This window comes from Kryptolebias marmoratus, linkage group LG19 (assembly GCF_001649575.2).
Source record: "Kryptolebias marmoratus isolate JLee-2015 linkage group LG19, ASM164957v2, whole genome shotgun sequence".
NCBI lineage: Eukaryota > Metazoa > Chordata > Actinopteri > Cyprinodontiformes > Rivulidae > Kryptolebias > Kryptolebias marmoratus.
The window spans coordinates 22,677,288-22,695,883 of NC_051448.1; the positions used below are offsets into that span (position 1 = coordinate 22,677,288).

The 18,596-nt window shown below is 39.3% G+C and overlaps 2 protein-coding genes across 2 annotated transcripts in view; one reads left to right on the forward strand and one right to left on the reverse strand.

Annotated features, from left to right (window-relative positions):
* Positions 1-495: 495 nt before the first annotated feature.
* ginm1 (glycoprotein integral membrane 1) lies at positions 496-9,832 on the reverse strand. Its single transcript, XM_017434106.3, has 8 exons — positions 9,675-9,832; positions 9,511-9,582; positions 9,294-9,393; positions 7,065-7,219; positions 6,014-6,173; positions 5,689-5,936; positions 4,326-4,489; positions 496-4,182 (listed from the first exon to the last, which is right to left on the reverse strand). Exons 1-8 carry the CDS (start codon positions 9,822-9,824, stop codon positions 4,077-4,079), a joined length of 1,155 nt encoding a protein of 384 aa, XP_017289595.1. The 5' UTR covers positions 9,825-9,832; the 3' UTR covers positions 496-4,076.
* ppil4 (peptidylprolyl isomerase (cyclophilin)-like 4) overlaps positions 9,808-18,596 on the forward strand; it is a 14,875-nt gene continuing 6,086 nt past the window's right edge. The window contains exons 1-12 of the mRNA XM_017434107.3: positions 9,808-9,944; positions 10,232-10,299; positions 11,071-11,135; positions 11,227-11,344; positions 11,518-11,660; positions 11,903-11,999; positions 13,134-13,250; positions 13,330-13,454; positions 13,603-13,669; positions 16,028-16,139; positions 16,233-16,329; positions 17,211-17,340. Of these exons, the coding sequence (XP_017289596.1) occupies positions 9,875-9,944; positions 10,232-10,299; positions 11,071-11,135; positions 11,227-11,344; positions 11,518-11,660; positions 11,903-11,999; positions 13,134-13,250; positions 13,330-13,454; positions 13,603-13,669; positions 16,028-16,139; positions 16,233-16,329; positions 17,211-17,340 (1,209 nt within the window). The 5' untranslated portion in view covers positions 9,808-9,874. The remainder of the gene's footprint in view (positions 9,945-10,231; positions 10,300-11,070; positions 11,136-11,226; positions 11,345-11,517; positions 11,661-11,902; positions 12,000-13,133; positions 13,251-13,329; positions 13,455-13,602; positions 13,670-16,027; positions 16,140-16,232; positions 16,330-17,210; positions 17,341-18,596) is intronic.

Below are 18,596 nucleotides of genomic sequence, written 5' to 3' on the forward strand. Positions count from 1 at the left end.
ATAAAGATGGCCGCCACAGCTAATCAAACTTAGCAAACATAAACAAGTTCTTTTACAGATATTAGGCTGAGGTTTGGTCTGATAGTAGCTGAGAGTGACTCAAAACATACTCTGAGCACTACATATTGCTCATCTTTACTTAAAACTTTGGCATCAGCTGTTAGCAAAATATCCCACAAGCTGCAGATTTTAACAAAACTCAGTAATATTTGGATGTACATCTACAACTGAAATAAGTGACTTTTGAAAAGCACCACAATGTTTATATTCAGTCAAATCTACAAATACTGAGCTAAAATTCTAAGTGGTAGTAGCTGAAAGTCATACACAGCACATACTCCGAGTGCTAACGGATACATATAGCTTATTTTAAATATAGTGAAAATGTCATTTTGCTTTAGCAGCAGCTACTTGTATGTACTGTGATTCTTTTTTTTTTTCTATCTTACAGTTCCTGACTTTTCCCAGGATCAGTTAAAACACCAAATATTAATGTGATGGTCAGAAGAAAAAGCATTTATTACCAAACCCCCCCCACAGCTTAGCTGTAACATACAGTTTCTGCACACAGATAAGATGTGGATCTGGTACAGTTTAAACAAAGCAAATGAAAAGGTTTATTTCATTCTTCAGTGTAAATCCATGCTCCCACGTCTGCAGTTAGAGCTCATTTTGCGCCACTGCCAGCGCTCTGCGTCAGAGTTGGATCAGGGTGGAGTTTGCTTTAATGCAGTTTCAAATCATCATGCAGTTTCAGAGATTTAATGCAGAATAAACTATAAAAGTAGCATCTACAACATGCATCTTTTAGTTTACGCCGCTCATCATGCATTCTGCAGTTTAACTGAGTCCCGAGGAGACAGAAATTATGACCTCAGCTGTTCTGAGCTACACTTTTAGACAGAAATGAGTCTGATAATAAACCACACATCTGCATGACATCACTTAAACAGGCTTGGGTGGTTGTAAATATCAACAATCTGAGCACGAGTAAAAATCAGAGGGAACTCAAAAGGAACCAGCTTTCCACAAGTCCTTAAGCGCAGCATGTGTTTGTGATTGTGGGAGGACCTGAGAGTCCACATGGAAGCTGCTTTATTACCACCTAAGTCTCCATGTGTTCATTGATCTGTACTGTTAGCAAAACATCTCATGAATCACTTTCAGAGTATTATCTGCATGTACATTTACAACCCATAATCTTTTGGAGTCAACTCAATTTAAGATGGCTGCCACAGCAAAGTGATCATAGCAAACACATAAATGTCTTTAACTCATCCAACTTTACAGATAATAAGCAAAACTTTGTGTGGTAGTAGCTGAGCATGGTCCCTCAACACGTACTATGAGCAAAAAAACATTACCTTTGCTTCAAACCTTGGCAATAACCTTTGGAGTCAATTCAAAATGGCCACCACAGTCAATCGCCCTTAGCTTACACAAAAATGGCCAAACCTCAGTAAAACCTTACAGCTATTGAGCTAAAACTCTGTTTGGCAGTAGCTGACAGTCATTGACAACACAAACTCTGAGCACTAACAGATAATGCATTAAACTGCGCATTATGGTATTTTTCAGGTCTGACCAAAACAACGCCATCCCTTGTCAGCATAAGAAAACTGACACGAACAGTGGTGGGAACAGGTATTCCTTCATTGATTGGTGAGGTGAGGGGTAAAAACCTGTATATCCAAAGAAGGATTTGTTGACTTTTGAATGTTTAGAGTGTAAAGTTGTTTTAACACGTGCTCAGACTGTTTGCATGTGAACCACACACATTTGCAATTACCCAAGCTTACAAACAAATTCTTGTAAATGATGTAACGCATATTTGTGAGCATTATAAGACTCATTTCTCTCCATACATTTACAATACATATTGAAAAGTAGAACAACAACAACAAACAAACAAAATCAACAGAACACATTCATTTTAAAAAGAAGCATGTTGATGCTGAGTTTAGGAATAATAAAGCCTCAGACCCAATCTAGTCAAACACCTGGAGTGCCAATAAAGAAAAGCAGCCCCCCCTCCCTCTGTAACAGGATGAGATCAACAGCTTTCAGTCACTCAAACCCAAAACAGAGCAGACTCTAAAACCGATTCACTGAACATCACAAACATTCAGTCAGAGCAGTGATTTTCTTCTATGTTTACAGTGGAGGGACAATCCCACTCCACTTACATTCTTCAATGTTAGCATCAGGAAGCAACACACAGCTGCTAGTTCAGGTTCCCCTCCCCCACCGTTTATAGAAAGAATCAATGAAATACAGAGGCACAGCGAAGAACGACAATCGTCAACAATGAGCAGTCAGCCTCAGAGGGAAGAGCTTCCTCAATAATAACGCTCTGATCGTAGCTGTCTTTGATTAAACGCTGCCATCTTTCACCGACGACAAAGTTCTCAGCAGTGATCATGTTTCCAGTTAAAGGGCGACAGATGTGAAGACACTGTCTGCTTTAAAACAGACTTCAGTCACCTGTACTGCATTCCAAGGGTTGGGTGTTTTCAGCTGCGGAGCACATTGTTTTGTTAAAAAAACAAAGTGATAAATAATAAAGTTGTGACCTAGTGTTTGTGTGGAACAGAGGTTGTCAGATGCTGCTCCTTAAATGATCGGTTTGTTCTAATTTGTTGTTTTAAAGCTCACTATGGGGTATAAACCTTTTGTAACAGCAATCCAAAAGTAAACCTAACAAACCAAAAAGTGCAAAACTTCTCAGAAACTGTCACCTGATAGGTTCAGCATTGTAGAATCACACGACCTCCTGCAGGAAATTAAGCTTTCTTTTTTGCCCTTTGCCAAAACTTCTAACATAATTTTGGAAAACTATGAATAAAATGCTCGCATTTTGCTATATGAAATGTATAAGAAGTGTAAAGAGAACAAAGATTGGAAGAAATGTTAAAGTTGCTGACAGTGGCTCTTTATGGTCACCATGGCAACCACACACACATACGTGTCTGTCACCCCCTGACTGTCAAGTTAATCAGAGGCAGACAGAAACAGACTGAAAGGTAAGCCTGAAATTAACCATCACTGTATGAAAACTATACAACAGATAATAAAAATCTGTGATCTGTGAGCAGCAGAAGCCTCTGGTGCTCACAGATGTGAAATTATGTTTTTCTACAGTGTTTTATGAGATATGACAAGTTAAAATGAGCCTCCACTTCCTGTGTCAAAGAGAATATTCTGAGGTAAGTGACTTGCCAAAGCTTGGCTGTGAGCTCTCTGCATTCAGGAGGGATCTGAGAGAACCCCATCAGTCCTGCAGACCTGAGAGACACACTGAGGGGAAGGAGACAGAAATCCTCACGTCTTCATGTTTATGTAGCAAAAAAGGAGTTGTGGGAGTAAGAAGATTTTCCAAAAGATTTGAACACTTTAGACAGCTCAAAAGTTAGTGTGACATCATCAACTGTCAGTTTAACATTCTGTGGGAAAATCTTCAGAAATCCTCAAACGGAAACAGTGATTGTGTAAAAACCATCAAAGAAATCAAAACACCAGTTTAGTCATGCAAAGTCCAACTTTCTGTGACCTGTTTCAACTTTGAATGTTTCTGCTGTGAAGTGTGAGACACACAGCTCCAAACAGGGCTGGGGTTTCTCATGCTTCACCAAAATCCCATTGACCTCCATTTTTTCCCCTCGCAGTGTTTTTTTAATTTGTATTTTGTCTATATTGTGCAAACGTCTTAGCACACTATCAGATCGAGCTGCATGTTTTGATGCAGAATTTGCAGGTTGTATTTCAAAGATGCGGTACAGAGCAGCAATTTCTGAAGGGTGCTTCAACGCTTATGAATTTTGTGCAAAAATGGAACAAAGTGCTAACTGTTGAGGTCACATTCACTTCCTCCTCCATGGTGGATTTAATCATGTTACTGGTGATTTTCATCAACAAACCTGCTCCCGTTTCACAGCCAACGAATTTAAATTGTGAGCTGAAGTGAAAAGCTACAGTGGGTCACAGGAAAAGAGATGGGCCCGACCAAAGATGGAAAGCAGAACTTAAAAAAAACAAATGAGATCTAACTGAAAGGAGCTGGCCACATTGGCCCTCGTTCATGGCTTCTCCTCTTCTTCAGCTGCTTCTGTTTCGACGTTCTCCAGCAGATTGTGCTTCTCTTCCTCTGGCATCAGAGTGACGGGGTTCAGGTGAAAAATGTGCCTACAAAACATACCGTGACAGAGCAGAGAGGCGTTAGACCGGCGTTAGACCGGCGTTAGACCGGCGTTAGACCGGCGTTAGACCGGCGTTAGACCGGCGCCCCCTCCTGACACTCCGTTCCACCACCTGTTCAGAAAACTCACTTATGTTCACAGGCCGGGAAGAAGAGGTCCAAGATCTTCACGATGACCGCTGACCCAACAACGCCGATCACGACCACCCACATGACCAGGAAGAAGAGGGGCAGGGACTCGGAGCAGAAGAGCCGCAGACGCTCCCTGGCTCGCTCCACCCACTGACACATGGCCTGAGGAGAGGACGAACACAGGTCAAAACTTCCTCTGGAAATATCAGAAACAGTTTCTGCCCTTTGCAAAAGGATTTTACATAAAAACAGAATTGTGCAATCATGGTTTCATGTGACCTCCTTTTTAGAGACAAATTTGTGTATTCTGTATCTGCGTAAAGACTCAGAACATCTCATTTGAAAGCAGTATAGAGTACTGTCTCCTGACAGGACTAACTGAAGTTTACAGCCTGTCTGAGGCTTGGCTTCTAATAACATCCCAGAATCACAGACACATATATGTTCACAACATAAATGGGTCACCTTTAATTATTGATTAAAAAACAGTAAGTAATTAAAGGCCTAACTCTCCTTGAAGGAATGCATATCACCCACCACTTTTCATGTCAGAGTTTCAAACTAAGATCATCTTATGTTGGAAGTGACAGAGTTGTAGCCGTTGTTGTTGAACCTTGTAAATGAGGCAGCCATCTTGAATGGAATTTACTACTGACATTAATCCGGTGCAGACGTGCATCAAATGATTACTTTTTTTCTGTGAGTTTCATTTCAAAATTTGTCCACTGGTTTATGAGATATTTTGCCAACACACACACACACACACACACAGACACAGACACAGAAACAAGTTGTATTTCTATCCTTATTAGGATCTTGTATTAACTTCCATTCATGTCTGTAGCCTTACCCTAACCCCATACCTAACTATTGTCCTTACTTGCTTAACCTAAACTCAGTTCGCACTTTAGTCCCAACCCTAACGCAAAAATGATGTTCCACCTTATTAGCACCACACTTCGGTCCCCATAAGGACTATCGGTCCAGATAAGGTAGGTGATTATACCAGAAATGGTCCTAAAATGTAACAAAAACCAGGTTCACACACACACACACAAACATTATCACCACCTCACCTTCAGGCAATAAATATCTGCTTCAGAAACATGACGTGTTGATCACTTAGCTTCATTTAACATGCTATTCAACAAACCGACATTTTTTCCATATTAACTGCATTACTGATAAATGTGATAAACACTCCAGCCAACAGAGAAATAAAACTGCTCTTCTTGTTTCAAACAAATAAATATAGAAATCCCTAATATTAATCTGACGTTTTGTGACAAATTACAATTTAACTCTGTTACATTTTTATATAATAAGTATCTAATATAAACAATGAAATTATTTTTACTTACAGAATAGGAGGATTCTGACTCCTTGGGTGGAGTTTCCATCTGATTCTGGTTTCTGTTTGGGGTCAGCTGACTCAGATCCTTGTAGTCATAGTCGTCACTGTATATGACATCAGACAGCAGGTCGGGGTCCATGCGCAGGGGGGTCTCTGGGAGCTTTCCTGGAGCTGCGACCTCTTCCAGGGTGGTCTCTGAGTGCTTCTCTGTACGGGGATATTGGCTGGTGGTCTGAGAGATCAGCTGTTCTTCATCTGAACTCAAAGATGCAGAAGAAATAAGAGAAGAACAAACTGGACTGTGGCACAGAAACAACAAAGATCCCCCAAACCTTTTCTGGAGCTCGGTGGATCTGTGACGAGCACGTCATTCTCTCTGGGAATCCTGAAAATCTCACTGTGTCTGATGGGGTAGATGTTGGTGAACTGAGCCAGTTTCTGAAAGTCTGGGCTCATCAGGATCTTCACCTCACACATGTCGGGCTGCTGGACCTAAACAGCACACAGTCACAGAGTTCCAGACATAACACAGCAGGAGGAGAGCGAGCATGAATGTCACCTCAGTGTGTCTGATGTTATCAGTCCATCTCAGTTTGGAAGCAATATCGTCCGCTGCTGAAACGTGAAGGCAGAGCGATGCTTGTGTGTGACTGTCTGTTAGCAAAATATCTTATGGACCACTGGACAAAACCTAATGAAATTTTCAGGAACTAACCATTAGATGTATATCTACAACTGATTAACTTTTGAAGCCAACCCAATTAAAAGATGGCCACCACAGCATAGCGTTAGAAAACACAAAATGGCTATAATCCAGTCAGTTTTACAGATCTTGTGTTAAAATTTCATGTGATTGTAGCTGAGTCATACACAACACATACTCCTGATGTTACTCATTGCTTATTGCTTAAAACTTCAGCAATAACTAGAGTCAACCTCGTTTGACTGTTAGCAAAATATCTCATGAACCATTGGACAGATTTTAACGAAATACTCAGAAAGTAATCACTGAATGTGAATCTACAACTGATTAATGTTTGGAGTTAACCCAATTCAAGATGGCTGCTACAGTTAAGTGACCTTAGAAAATACAAACATGGCTGTAACTCAAGTCGGTTTCAGAGATATTGAGCTAAAATCTGAGGTGGTAGTAGCTGAGACTCATTCACAACACATACTCTGAGGATGGCATCTTATGGTATCTTGTGAGATCGTACATAACGCCATTTTCAAGGTTTGACCAAAACTACTACAACTCCATTATTTCTCAACACAAGACAATCTCATTCTAAAGCTCTGCTATAAAGGGGACGGGCGATTCAAGCAATGCCAGGCCTTTAACTTGTAGATTTTGCACATCTGTTTGATAAGAACGGTGTTTACCTCTTTGCCCTCCATCTCGATGACTTCACTGTACACTTGTAGAGTGACCACCTCCTCCGAGTCGCTGTACAGCCTGTTCTGGTTCACCATGACACGGGTGACGGTCGAGACCAGGTCCCCCGACTCAAACGCACTGCTTTCATTGCCGCTGTCCACTGGAAAAATGCACACATATGTAGATTTATCATTTTCTGCCAATAAATAAATAAAAACTGTAGTGTGAATTGTACAAGATAATCCACACAATTAGACAGAAATTTTATCAGTGAAAATTCTCACACTAAAAAACAAACAAACTCTGAAGCCATTTATCATCAGCTACAGGTTGGTACGACACCAGTGCTGTTGACAAACAGGGTGTCGGTGGAAATTGTGCTACTGTTACTCAAAAACCACGAGGAGGGGAAACAAAATATTTGAGAATAAAGTTTTAAAGGCAGAGGTTCTCCAGTCTACAAAAGACTGCATCTAAAAATAGTGGAAGAATTTCAGAATAATGTTCCTCAACAGAAATTTGTTAATACTTTGAATATCCCATCATCATCATCAAAACATTTCAAACATCTGAAGAAATCTCTGAGGTCAAAGGTCAAGGCTTAAAGTCTATATTGAATGGTCGTGATCTTCGGGCCCTCAGAGGCCACTGCATTAAAAACAGGTCTGGTTCTGTTCTGGACATCACTGCATGGACTCAGGAACACTCAGGAACACTTCCACAGATCATCATCTGTAAACACAGTTCACCGTGCTGTCCACTAATGCTGCTTAAAGCTCTATCTCCTCTAAAGAAGAAGCCAGATGTGAACATTATCAGAAACACCACCATCGTCTTTGGACCAAAGCTCATTTAAACTGGGCTGAGGCAAAAAGAACTGTTCTGTGGTCAGACCAATCCAAAGCTGAAAAAAATCACAGATGGCATATCCTCTGCCCTAAAGAGGATCAGACAGTTCAAAAGCCTGCCTCTCTGATGGTATGGTGGTGCATTAGTCCTTCTGGCATGGGCAATTTACACATCTGGAAAGGCTCCATCACCATGAAGAAAAAACATACAGGTTTTAGAACATGTGCTACTATTCAGAAAAAAATCCAGCAAAGAAGACCCAGGACTGTTGAGCAGCTAGAATCCTCCAACACATCAGAATGGGACAACATTCCCTCTAAAACCTCCAGCAGACTGATGTTAAAAACAAGGAGATGCTTTCAGAGAGGTTAACATGGACCTGTCCCAACTTTTTGAGATGTGTTGCTGCCATCAAATTCAAAATGACCTTACTTTCTCTAAATAATGGTAAAATATATCACTTTAAACAGTTGATGTGTTTACTACGTGTCACTACATTGGCTTCCAGTTTGTTTCTGGATTGATAAAGTTCTTTTATTTGTTTTTAAATGCCTGCATGATCTTGCTCCACAGTATCTGTCTGACCTGCTCCAGCTGTATCATCGTGCTCTCTCAGGTCAGCAGATCAGTTCCTGTTAGTGGTCCCTAAGTCAAAGAGGGGATCTGCCTTTGCAGATCAGACAGGCCGACTCACCTCCTGTCTTTAAATAATCTCTTAAATCACAGTTTTTTCCTTTTTAACTTTGAACTCAGTTGGAGATGTTGGCTTTTATTCTATTTTATTGTTTTATGGTTTTAACCATTTTGTTGCTTTGATTGTGTTTACTTGATTTTATAGTGTTTATTCTTGTTTTGATTTTTTGATTGTTTGACCAGCACTTTGGTCAATGGTATTTTTTTAAAGAGCTTCATAAATTGTATTGTATTGTATTATGCTTCTTTGAAAATAAAATGTGGGAAATGACTTTCAGATACTGTCTGGTAAGTCAAACTGCCATTTGTATTGTAACTTTGTATTCTTTGCCATTTTTGTAGCTACAACTAAAGAAAATGAAACAAATGGTGTCTCTGTGAAAAGCTGCTACGACTAACAGAGTCTAAAGGAATATTTGAAATCTAATTCTTTGCTACATTGTTCTCTTATGTGTGAATAAACACTGGCTTATCTCTTGAGTTGATGTACCTTTTTGTGCCCAAACTGATTCAAACAAACCAAAAACATTAATAAGTCCAAAGAAATATCACTGAAGCTCACTTAAAGAGACTGTAAGATAATCTGCTGCAAAATATACACAAATCAGGGCTGGAGAAAGACTTTTACAGACTTGATTTTACAATGTTTGGGCAAGATTTGGTTAGCATTAATAGTAGTAAGAAAAACTCACAGAGAAGAGCCTGAAAGTTGAACCTGGTGACTCCTGACAGCTCCACTGGGATGTCATTAACCAGGACCTGCTCTTCACCCACAGACAGGTTCAAATTGATCTAGGAAACAACAAGGAGTCGAGTCATTTTTCGTCCCTCAGCTGTGTTTATTAGAAAAAAGAAAAAGGTTAGCCTCTGGAACAAGTTGGCTTAGTGAGTTTGTTTTCAGGGTTTTACCTGTAGGTTGTTGAAATCTTGCAATTGTGTGTCTGAGAGTGTCCCGGCTGTGACGTTAATCAGGACATTTTCCTGTCAAACCAACAGCTCAAAGTAAGAAAAGCAGAAGCTAACGCTAAGGTTAACACCAGCGCCGGTTATTTGTTAAACACGTCCAGTCTTACCGTGCTCAGCTGCCTGCTCGTCGACTCGGCGACATAAAGCAGAAATACAATACAAATAGTTGGACCCTTCATTTCTGTTTTGGATCTTACTTCACTTACGAGAACCCAAACAGCGACGACAAAACGCTGCGCAGACAACGAACTGCGCATGCGTGTGGAAATTCCCAGGCACTATTCTCGCGAGAACCGAGGACGTCAGAATGGCGGTGCTCCTTGAAACGACGCTCGGCGATATAGTTATTGATTTGTTCACAGACGAGAGGCCTAAAAGTAAGAGAACGTCACACATTTCTCAATAATAGCAGCCTATTTTAGTAACTGTTTGTTATTTGAGCAAACTGAGAGCTGGAAAACATAACGTGGTGCTGTTAGCTCAGTTAGCTTGTGTTGCTGCATTTGTGTAAGTTTTACTTCTCTAATAGTTAATTCATTTAAATCAGCTTGACCACATTACATTTACACACACATTTAAACGGTAATTGTTTTAGTGTCGTTGTTAAGCATTTGATTGTGATTCAATAATGTTGGTAAACCTAAAACCCTGTGCTCTTTTTCAGCTTCCCTAAACTTCCTGAAGTTATGCAAAATAAAATATTACAACTACTGCCTCATCCACAATGTGCAGGTAAAACTGAAGTATCTCCTTCAGATTTTAGGTTACACAGCTGACAATCAAGCCGTAACCATCGTAATCAAGCTGCAATGTGCATTTGAGTGTCCTGATGAGGGCGCCAGAAATAAAAAAACACATTTACCTTTTTTAACATAATGGGGTTTTTTAAAGACTTGCGTCAACTCAGATTATTTTTGCTCCAGACGCATCAGGAGCAGAGGACAACTCTTCCTTTTTGTTTCGCATGCTCATGGAAATGTTTACTTTGTCAGTCTGTGGGCATTTGTGTTAATTTGGCGGCTTTTTAGTGAGATTTGGGATTGTGACCACAAAAGATAAAACTTGAAACCTGATTAATATGTAAAATTTGTGAAAGAATTCAGTTTGTCTCCATATATTTAACATAATGTTGTGTATAGGTTTTGTGCTCCCCTCACAGCAAAGCTCTCAGATAATCAGACTTATATCAGGTTTTTATTTTCTTGTTAAACATTACTACTACCCTAATTTCCAAAAGGTTTGGACATTGTGTAAAGAGTAAATGAAAACAAAATGCAATGATTTGCAAGTCTCATCAACAGAAATTTTGGAACACAGTAAACGTATCAAATATTGAAACTAAAAAAAAATTACAATTTTTGGAAAAATGAGGTGCATAAATATAATTTTATTTTTTTACATTTTACAAAGCGTCCAAACTTTTTTTGTGGTTGTATGCTTGATGAAAAGCTCATAAAACCTTGGTCACAATGAAAATTTATGCCACACGTGCTTCTTTCTCAGAGGGACTTCATTATACAGACCGGAGATCCTACTGGAACGGGTCGTGGAGGAGAATCTGTGTACTGGTCAGTCATCGCAGTTTATGAGGGGTTTGCTTATTTTTTTTAGCACAATGAATATGGTGAAAACATCCTCTTTTCTCCTCTGGGTTATTAGCAAACTTTATGGAGACCAGGCCCGCTTCTTTGAAGCAGAAAAGGTGCCACGTATCAAACACAGGAAGAAGGGGACGGTGTCTATGGTGAACAATGGAAATGATCAACATGGTTCTCAGGTAAATGAGATGGACTTCACTGTGTGTTTTGAGATGATTTTTTATTAACCACATTTACAAAAGCTACATGACTAGCTCAGCAAAACTTTGAGTGTATTTCTAATTTCTATTAAAAGCAGTTGTTTTGGTTGTGTTACAGGCAGGACTTTATATGTTGGTGTTTTCTTTTTCAGTTTCTCATTACATCTGGTGAGAACCTGGATTATCTGGACGGAGTACACACTGTGTTTGGAGAAGTTACTGAAGGGATGGACGTCCTGACAAAAATCAATGAGTCCTTTGTTGACAACGATTTTGTCCCGTTTCAGGATATCAGGTGAGTCAGTTTGACTCTTCATACAATACAAATGTCTTTTTTTTTGATTGGCCTGTCTTGTACCAACTTTTCTTCCCACGATTCACCTCTGTGATTCTTTAGCTCCCAACTTTAGCTGATGTATATTACAAACAGGACAGCCAAATGCCTGAAAATGCTGCACCAGACCTTTTATGTAATGTAGCGTTTGTTGTAATCTTAGGGCTTGTTCTTTTTACAATCCTGCTGTCATTTCGCTGCAGAATAAACCACACAGTAATTTTGGATGATCCGTTCGATGACCCTCCGGACCTGCCGGTGCCCGATCGATCACCTGATCCCACCAAAGAGCAGCTAGATGTGAGGACAGCGGCACTGTTTCTCTTAAATTGATAGTTTGGCCATTTTTAAAAGGTGTACTGTCCAAAAAAATAAGGTTGTGAAAAACTAGAGAAATAGCATTTTCTGTCAAAATCCAGTGTAAGCTGAGCACTGAATGACTGCTGAAATTTGCTTAAGAAGCACAAACTGATTTGTTAAAGTTAAAACAAGCAGAACAGATGCTAAAAATGCAGAAAAGTAGCTGAAAGCAGAAAAACAGTACCTAAAAACTAAAGGGAGCAAACAGATGGTAAAGTTAGCAAAACAGATGCTACAGCAAAAATGAGCAAAACTGCAGAAAGGAGAAAAGCTGAAAGGGAACTGGTAGCTAAAAGTAGCATAAGACGACAAAATAAAGCAATTATGCTGAAACAGATTTTAAAAGGAAAAGCTATTTGGAAGAAATTGAGATCTATGTATTTCTACTGGTTTAAAGGTCAATATTTTGAAAGGTGAAAGTTAAAGTTCAACAGGCCTGATGAGCTGATGGCTAGTCTGACTACAGCTCAAACCAGAGGGGATTGTTGGTGACCTAAAACAGCTCCAGTGTTAAAGACTTCACAGTGCTTCATGCAAAGATTATTTTTATAAACCTTTACACCTCTGTCAGTTTTGTACTACAAGAAATTGCATTGAATGTTTTGATTATTTATATAAGTAAATGACACCAGCAGCTGTGAGTTGTAGCACTTCTGAGGCATCCAGGAGTTACATTAAGCAAGAATTTCATCATTTTTTAAAATTATTATTATTAATAATAATAATAATAATATATTGGTAGATTAATTTAAACAGCAAAATCCACTTTGGTCTTCATTTAAACTAGCAGTTATTTCATCAGTCCTGTTGCAAATAAACAATTTCTCCAGACTGAGGTCATTTAAGAAGCTTATCTACAACAGGTAGGATATTAATTGCATACTGTATAACTTTTACACAGAAATCCACTTAAAATTGGCCGAACTATTACTCCAAGATGCCGTCAGAAAGCCACCATGAAAACAAATAGAACAAATTTTGGCGCACTCAGTAGGTTTTATTAACTCAAAGAGGACTGTAAATCCAGAGTGCGGTGCTTTAAAAGGGTCCCCGTGTTTTGCTGTGGGCGTGCAGAGTGGCCGTATTGGAGCTGATGAAGTCATCGACGACGCAGAAGGGAAAGAGGTTGAGGAAATGGAGGAGAGGCTGAAGGAGAAAGAAGCAAAGACTCATGCCATCCTGCTGGAGATGGTGAGGCAAACATCTGCTGAAGATTCTGCAGATCCGGTGTGAGACTGTTCAAACCCTCCTGTGTTGGACCTTTCTCCAGGTGGGGGACCTCCCTGATGCAGATGTGAAGCCTCCAGAGAACGTTCTGTTTGTGTGCAAACTGAACCCAGTAACCACAGATGAGGACTTGGAAATCATCTTTTCTCGCTTTGGGTCCATAAAAAGGTGACAGTAGTCTTGAGGTCCTTGTTGGTTTATTTATGTTGTTCTTTATAATATCTTAGATATTTTTAACAGTTTGCTTCAAGCATATATGTTTTCTTTGTTCATTAAATTAAGAGTAAGTGACATTTATTGTCCATGTTCTTTATAGTTGTGAGATCATCAGAGACTGGAAATCTGGAGATTCTCTCTGTTACGCTTTTATTGAGTTTGAAAAGGTGAGCAACTGATCAACTTCAACATTTTTACCACTGTTTGATATTCAGTAGGTCCCCGTTTTTGAAACAAGACCGCTCCAACGCGTTTGGGCATAGATCTGCTGTGGTACCTGGCGCCCAGCTGTCGCAGCCAAAAAGCTCCAGTTTTGTCTCATCAGTCCCAGAAATGTTTCCCAGAGACTTTGGAGCTTGTCAACATGCGTTTTGATAAATTCCAGTTGGGCTTTTATGTTTTTTTTCTGCCAATAGTGGAGCCTTCTTAGTCCTCCATGGAGTCTATCATGATGTGATCAGAAAGTGACGTACCCTGACCTTGCAGTTCAGTTGGAAAGGTTTCAGATGGTTTCCTTGGTTCTTTTTCTACCATCCACACTTTATTTGATCATCCTGGGGTCTCATTTCCACATCCTGGGAGGCTGGCTGCAGCCCCATGTACCTTCTGTGTAATAACAACGACAGCTGTGTTCAGAGGATCATGAAGCTGCTTGGAGATGGGCTTGTAGCTTTTACCTTTGACATGGATCTGTATAATCTTCTTTCTGAGCTCCTCAGACAGTTCTCACCTTTACTTTGTCTGCTCCATGTTCAGTGTGGTGAACCCAAACCAAATAACCCTGTGGGTGTTTGTTCCTTTTAAAAGGCTGAATGTCTGAAGAACAGCTCCTGCGGTACTAATTGAAGTCAAACATGACAGTAATGCAAGAGTAATTAGTCTCTTTAAGGAGAACAACAAATCTGCCTGTACTATTTCAGTATATTTTTGCAAAATAAACAACAAATCATTTCTTTTCACATTTACTCTATTGCATCATAAAGGCATGCAGATATTCATTAGACAGTTGCTTTTATCTGAATTACTTTCAAAGAAAAATGAATCCTTGTGTCAATGAGCTGTAAAGGGACCAACCAATTTATCTGTGTCTGTATGTTTTAGGTCAATCACTGTCAAAGAGGCTTTCGTATTGTATGACTTAATGTACAGAAAGTCATAATTAGCAGCCCTCAGTGTTCCATTGGTTTTTATTACTTATATGGTCCTTGTACACAACACAGATGTATGACCTGATAACATAATCATCAGGATTTTCCGATCAGGTGCTCATAAATCTTTTTAGAAGAAATAATGTGGAAAACCCCCTGCAGGATGTACAAAATGGAAATCAGTCATAAACTCTGTTTGCCCTTGTTATGACCTGTTAATTATGATCCCATGGGGTTATGATGGCGTTTTTATCATAGAGAAGTTAAAGTTATATGACGTAATTTTATATCTACACATAAACACTGTGCACGATTGATTCGCTGCCCGCTGTGGGAATAAAACTTTCAAACTTCGAAGTTCGGTTGTTGTGGAGTTTGACTCAGTTTATGACCGACGTTTACAGCTTGTATGAAGTCGCACCTTCACTGCATTGAACGTTTGAATTCACACCTGTGAGATAACGGGTAACACCTTCTGCACCAATAGTTTCAGTGGAAACCCCACAGTAGATATTTTCCTCAGGGAGGGGTTGAGACAAGCAGTGTTTGAAAAGTTAAATGCAATGATTACAGAAGCCAGCAGGGGGAGCTGTGTCAAGGTAAATATATATAGTTTCACTCAAGCTGTTCCAGTGGCATGGTGATGTGAATTCTAACAAACTGTTCTTATAAACGGCTAAAACTCTTTAATTTTCAATATAAAATAATAGCCTAGCAATGCTTGCATAAATGCGTTTCAGCCACTGCCTTTGAGTTTAAGACTCAGATCATCTTAGAGGAGACAAGCTGGAGCTGTTTTAGTCAAACCTTGAACATAATATTAAGCATGCACTCAGGTTATGTGTTGTGGATAACTCTCAGCTACTACCACACCAAGCTGTAGCTCAACATCTATCAAACTGATTGAATTATAGACATTTTCTGTTTTCTATGGTCAGTTGGCTGTGGCAGCCGTCTTGATTTGGGTTCAGTTGTAATCCAGTGATTATTTTTGTTTTATTCTAGTCTGTCCACTGGTTGATGAAGTGTGTTGCTGACAGTGCCTAGGCTACCCTTCAGATAAAAGATGTTTTTAGTTGCTTCTGGTTTTCTGTAGCCTGCAGCTGATGTTGGAGGAAAGAGGCTGCAGTAGAAGCAGTGTTTTGACTTTTCTTTATAAAGACTTTTAAAGACTCTGTGTTGCCAGTGATTGGATGTTTGTTTTTCTTCACCCTGGAGTCACTAAGTTGCAGAAAAATGTTTCAGCTGGATGTCAGGAGGTTGTTAGTTTGTGCTGTTGTAGCCTAAACATGAGTGTTTGTTTTCTTTATGCAAGATTATTTAAAAAGAAATTGGAGCATAGCATTTTTCATTTCTTTTAACTTTGTGCCTCAACAGCAAGAAGACTGTGAGAAGGCTTACTTCAAAATGGACAATGTGCTTATTGATGACCGGCGTATTCACGTGGACTTCAGCCAGTCAGTCTCAAAGATCAAGTGGAAAGGAAAAGGTACTCTCATTCAGAGGTTTTTATACATGTTTTTCTTCTTTTTTAGTATTTCTTTTTATTTGTGTAAAAGTAAGGAATTCCTATTTATCCCAGGTGGGAAGTACACAAAAGATGACTTCAAAGCCTACGAGAAGGACTTGGAGAGCCGATCTAAACTGGCTCTCAAGGATCAAATGAAGCTGAAACAAGAGTATCCTCAATTGAAACTAAGCTTAAGACTGGGGTGGGGGTTTGTCCACTTTGTCCGTCTCATTATATTTGTCTGAGTGCTGAGTCAGCATTCATGCTATTGTTTTCCTGTTTATAGTTATACACTTCTGTATACTTTTGGACTGCAGCTAATTCAGCATACTTCCAGTTATTTTGATCATTCATAGACCAAAACATCCATTATGCTTTTGATTTTTGTAACTTTTATCCTTTTTAAAATATTTGACTTTAATGACATTTTCTTCCCCTCACTAAAATGAATAGAAAACTTTTCAAACCACTGAAAAACCTTGTGCTCTTTAAAATTGAATTCAGCACAATTGCTTCATTTTTAGCTTTTAGCTGCTGCTCTGCTAGTTTTAACTTTTAGCTGTTGTTCCTCTAGTTTTACCTTTTAGCTGTTATTCCACTAGTTTTAGCTTTTATTCCACTAGTTTTAGCTTTTAGCTGTTATTCCACTAGTTTTAGCTGTTATTCCACTAGTTTTAGCTTTTATTCCACTAGTTTTAGCTTTTAGCTGTTGTTCCGCTAGTTTTAGCTTTTAGCTGCTGCTCTGCTAGTTTTAGCTTTTAGCTGCTGCTCTGCTAGTTTTAGCTTTTAGCTGTTGTTCCACTAGTTTTAGCTTTTAGCTGTTGTTCCACTAGTTTTAGCTTTTAGATGGTGGGCTTGTTTGTTTCGGCTTTTAGCTACTGTTTTTCTGGTGTTGGCTTTTAGCTACTATTTTGCTAACTTTAGCTCGTCTTCAGATTCAGCCCTCAGCATTCAGATTGCAGTCTGTCCGGTTCCTTTGAATTCCGTACACTAGATGGCAGGTACTGTCACCTCACGGTCTGTTGGAGATTTCCGTAACTTTGCCAAAAGTTCCAAGTATGACTTGCTAATTGAAGATGAAGAGGAGACAAGCCATTGGCACTCTGAGAAGAAACACAAAGAGAAGAAGCACCATCATCAGTCAGACGAGGAGGACAGCAGGAAGTCCAAAAAACACAAGGTAAATTCACTTGGAAGTACTTCTTTCCATTTTCTGATGACTCTGAATGCAACAAGCTGATGGTTACTGTTTAGTTCTCGTGTTTTTGTTCCTCAGTTCCGGCTGACGTTTTGTGAAAAGCAGGTTGTCAGTTTGTTGTTATGATGCTGTCAGTCAGGCACAGCAGAGCTTCATAATGATTTTATCTTAATTGTTGCTTTGTAAAGTGGCAGATTTTTTCAGATTACTCAGTAAACCTGATCAGGTCTCTACATGCTTCATCATTCAGGAAGGTGCTAAGACACACTCAGACTTCACTTCACCTTATCCAAAGTTTGCTCAGGTTGTGAAAATGGATTCTTTAACCTAAAGTGGAATAAAATGGTTCAGATGACTTATTTTAGACTTTTCATTTCATCATTTGGAGTAGAGATTTTTTTATCTGTCGTAAAGGGTTTATCATCAATGGAATGTCTCTGTCATACATTAAGTTGTGACCTTTTTTTATTGCATGTTGGAAGAATCAGTTCAGGTTATCTCTGAGAAATACAGACATTGTCCAGAAGGATAGAATATAAAAAAAACATAATTGTGTTTCCAGGCTTCATTTTAATTCAGTTCAGTTCTATATATTTATGTAGCATTTACACAAGTTAGTTCAAAGCACTTGACAAAAAGCAGCAGGTCCAAATCAGATCAGCTCATCTCTCATTTCCTGCTCAGTCGTCTAAAAGATAAAACTATCAATCTGTAGATAATTCACAAACACGCAGAATGCTTTTCACATTAATCATAAATTAAAGAACAACACAGTCATCAGCCCTTTAAAAAAACACACTTTCAACCCAGGCCTGATACTTTTCTCTCTCATTTAGTTTTACGTAACAACCAAGGCAGCACAGGGAGATCAACCTGCTGCTGTTACACCTCTGAGCTGCTACGTAAGGTAGTCACAGAGATGAGTTGGTGTGAAATGGGGAGGGGGAGGGGGGGAGACTTACTCACACACAGGAGGGTTTTGTGTTGTTTGGGCCTGTAATGCATATCCCAACTTGTAGGTAGGTAGGTAGGTACATTTATTTATATCGCACTTTTCAGCACGAGGCAACTCAAAGTGCTTTACAACACAAGAACAAAATTACAGACAGAGTTACAGAACATGACAAGATAACTAAGCTAAAACATGACAATGCTAACAAGGTACAGGATAACTAAACTACTAAAACATGATATTACTAAACCAAGGCACGAAGAATCTAGCTAACAGTGAATATGAT